General features: G+C 44.0%; 1 protein-coding gene across 1 annotated transcript in view; it reads left to right on the forward strand.

The window, feature by feature from the left end:
- Nucleotides 1-3616, forward strand: part of LOC116670960 (plexin domain-containing protein 1) — a 16795-nt gene that overhangs the window by 4560 nt on the left and 8619 nt on the right. The window contains exon 2 of the mRNA XM_032501752.1: nucleotides 2426-2583. Coding sequence (XP_032357643.1) covers nucleotides 2426-2583 — 158 coding nt within the window. The remainder of the gene's footprint in view (nucleotides 1-2425; nucleotides 2584-3616) is intronic.

The raw sequence follows: 3616 nt of genomic DNA on the forward strand, positions 1-3616 counted from the left end.
ACACACACACACACACACACACGGTTAGTTTTGGGACGGGAAACATTTGGTGTTTATAAAGCAAAATCGAGAAGAGACCTATAAAGTGTAAAGGCTGCAGAGGAATGAAGGCACAATCGTATACAAATGATAAGTCCTCGATCTGCCACCCCCAGTCTTCCCCCCCTCAAAGCTCTTCCCCCTCCCTGCTGTTTGACGCCTCCTCAGCTGTTTAGTGATGATGAGTGCTGCCAATCTGACCCAATTAGGAGCCTCTTGTTCTGAATCCGTGGAAATAGCTTTCTCTGCATCGTAATCAAATAAGATTCCTCATTAGAGACATTTCCCCAGTGTGCGTGATAACCTCTCTATGTTTCTTTTCTCTTGTCCCATTTAGAATCTTAAGCCTCTTTTTTTCTTTGTTTGTTGTTTTTTTACGTCTCTATCAAACAGAAACTTCACTTTATTCAATCTGAGTGCAGAGATAGCACACCCCAATTAGGTTAGCTTTCAGTGAGCCAACAAATAACTTTTCTAGTGGCTTTACAGCATCTGGCCAACAAATAGACCTGCGTGTTAATCTGTGAGCCTTAGAGGCTGGTAAACAGATTTTTTTAACCTTTAAACAGAGCCAGGCTAGCAGTTTCCCCTGGTTTCCAGTCTTTATGCTAAGCTAAGCTAACTGAATGCAGCTTCATTTTTACTACCATACAGACATGCGCGTGACATCGTACTTCTCTTCTAACTCTCAGCAAGAAAGCATATCAGCATATTTCCCAAAATGTTGCACTTTTCCTTTAACAGACAACAACTTGCATATCATCTGCATTTTCCGACAAATAGCAAACAACGAGAGCCCAATTGCCAAAAATCCACTAAGTTAATAAGCAGTAATCTTTATGTTTCCGCACAGAGGAAAAATATAAATTTGACCACGTAGGTCAAAGTAATGTATGTGACTGTTAAACATCTAATTTTAAAACATTGGGCATTATTCTGCTGCTATAACAGAATCCACACACCTGGGAAGGCTTTCCACCAGATGTTAAAATTGGCTGTAGGTACTTTTTCTTATTCAGCCACAAGAGCACCAGTGAGGTCCAACACTGATGTTAGGTGACACAGATCAGGTCTGGCTCACAGTCAGCATTCAAGTTCATCCAAAAGGTGTTGAATGGGGGTTGAGGTCAGGGCTCTGTGCAGGCCAGACAAGTTCTTTGACACCAAACAAGGAAAACTCTTTATTTATGCAGCTGAATTTGTACAGGGGAGGGGGGCATTGTCATGTTGAAACAGAAAAGGGCCTTCCCCAAAATGTAGCATTTCAATTGACACAAACAGACTAAGCCAAACCAAGGAAAACAGCTCCAAACCAAAAATTGTGGACTTGACCCAGGGTGTATACATGCTTTTGGTTAAGCTGTAAACACAATTTAAATAGAAAGAGGCTGAGAGGGAGGTCTGAACCTCAGGCTCTCAAGATGTTCATAAACATGCTGTTACCTCAGATCAGTGAACTAACAGCTCACATAAAATCCACACAGCAAAGTGGATTTAACCTTCAACTTGTTTTCCAGTAGGAAAAACAGCGGAGACCTTCACCCGGCTGAACGATCGGCGAGTTCTGCTGATCTCACAACTCTGTCTGAAAATGTGCACATGACACATGGAAGAAAAGTTCCAAACGTGAAAGAATATAAACATCCATCCATTATCTGTTGAGCAGATGACAAGAAACCCACAGAGATGTAGGTGGTCAGCAGAGACACGAATGCACACAGGAATACGTGACCAATAAAGAACGCAGGCCCCCTAATAAAGGTTGTATCGTACTTCACAATTAGTTCCTAAACACCTACTGTCCAGCCAAAACACACACGCTACATTATCAGTTTAAAATGCGTGAATTAGAAATACATCACGGCACTATTTCTGCATGACAGATTTAAAAATGAATGAATGCAACCATGAATCTGTTTTTATTGGTTTTGTGAGTTGGGGTTTTCTCTGTCTTTGTGTGAGTTATTGCTCTAAACATGGACTACATTTACTGCGGGCATGTCAGCCTGTTAATGATCCAAATGATGGTTCCCAGTAATGAGCAGATGTGACCGCAAGGTTTAAAACTGTTTAAATTCTTTTAAAGACAACATTTTTACCAGATAATCTCAGAGGTCTTTTCACACGTTTTGAGATCAAGGACAGAAGTCAACGATCCTGTTTTTCTCAAAGCGCTGGAATATAGAATTAGGTGATTTATCTGTTGAGGAACTGACGGTGCGTATCCATTTGGTGGTCAATAACAGGTGAATACTTACTACAGCATGTAGAAAGTATGGTAAAAAAAACATCTGGGCCCTGCAGAGATCAGAAGACATCTGTGTGTTCACGCGGGGCCCACATGTGTGTTAACTGTTCAGTTACCATAATGCTTGTCTTGTTCTAGATGCACTGAGTGGGACTACTCTGCAGATGAGTGGGGACCCGTCCGGTTTACACAGGACCAGGAGGGACCAGCAGACCCCACACAAACACAGAGAAGCCCGCAACACTGAAGGAGGACTTGATATCAGCAGCCTGCCTGACAACATGACCCGCATACTGGTGAGATCCAAATAATTGACCCTGGGCCAAGTAGTTGCTATGCCTTTCAAGCTTTCAGAATAAGGATTATTGCCACAGTAAGTTAAACCCAAGTGGAATTTGCCTTGGTGAATGGTGCATATATAAACAAACTAACATCAAGTGCATTGATGCGTAGTGTAAAGGTGCTAGTTCACAACTCTGGGCTAACACACAAATTCATTAGTGACGTTAACTGTATAGATAGAGGACAAATCTAATGGTAATTTAGCCAGCAAGCTAGCACACCCTTGTCTGTCTACCTCACTCTCCCGGCGCTGCAAGGCTTCAGTCAGGATGAAAGCTGACAACAGCCCCGGCCGGGGATACATCCACAGTCAGCAGCCAGCTGCTAGCAACCATCCACTATCATTACAGCCCCGGCCCGGGGACACATCCATCAGTCCCCAGCCAGCTAGCAACCATCCACTATCATTACAGCCCCGGCCCGGGGACACATCCATCAGCCCCCAGCCAGCTAGCAACCATCCACTATCATTACAGCCCCGGCCCAGGGACACATCCATCAGCCCCCAGCCAGCTAGCAACCATCCACTATCATTACAGCCCGGCCGGGGACACATCCATCAGCCCCCAGCCAGCTAGCAACCATCCACTATCATTACAGCCGGCCCGGGGACACATCCATCAGCCCCCAGCCAGCTAGCAACCATCCACTATCATTACAGCCCCGGCCCAGCTGTAGCATGCCAGCTAACACAAAATATTTGGGTTTTACAAGAGAAAGGATTCATAGATAAAGACTAACTGGTTGGTTTGGTGAATGGTTTGGTTAACCAACAAACTTCTGTTAAAAAGCAGTATGCAGCAACTTCCCTGAGCTTTTCTATGAAACAATCCAGGATTGTCTCGCACAGAATGGATAAGACAGAGCTTGAACTCAGTGCCATCCAGATTAATGAGGAGATCATCATCCTACATAACTAGCTAGCTTCCGTATCTAGCTGCATCTGCTAAAAAAAAAATGGTGTGTGTGTGTGTGTGTGTGTGTGTG

Source organism: Etheostoma spectabile, chromosome 21, assembly GCF_008692095.1.
Source record: "Etheostoma spectabile isolate EspeVRDwgs_2016 chromosome 21, UIUC_Espe_1.0, whole genome shotgun sequence".
NCBI lineage: Eukaryota > Metazoa > Chordata > Actinopteri > Perciformes > Percidae > Etheostoma > Etheostoma spectabile.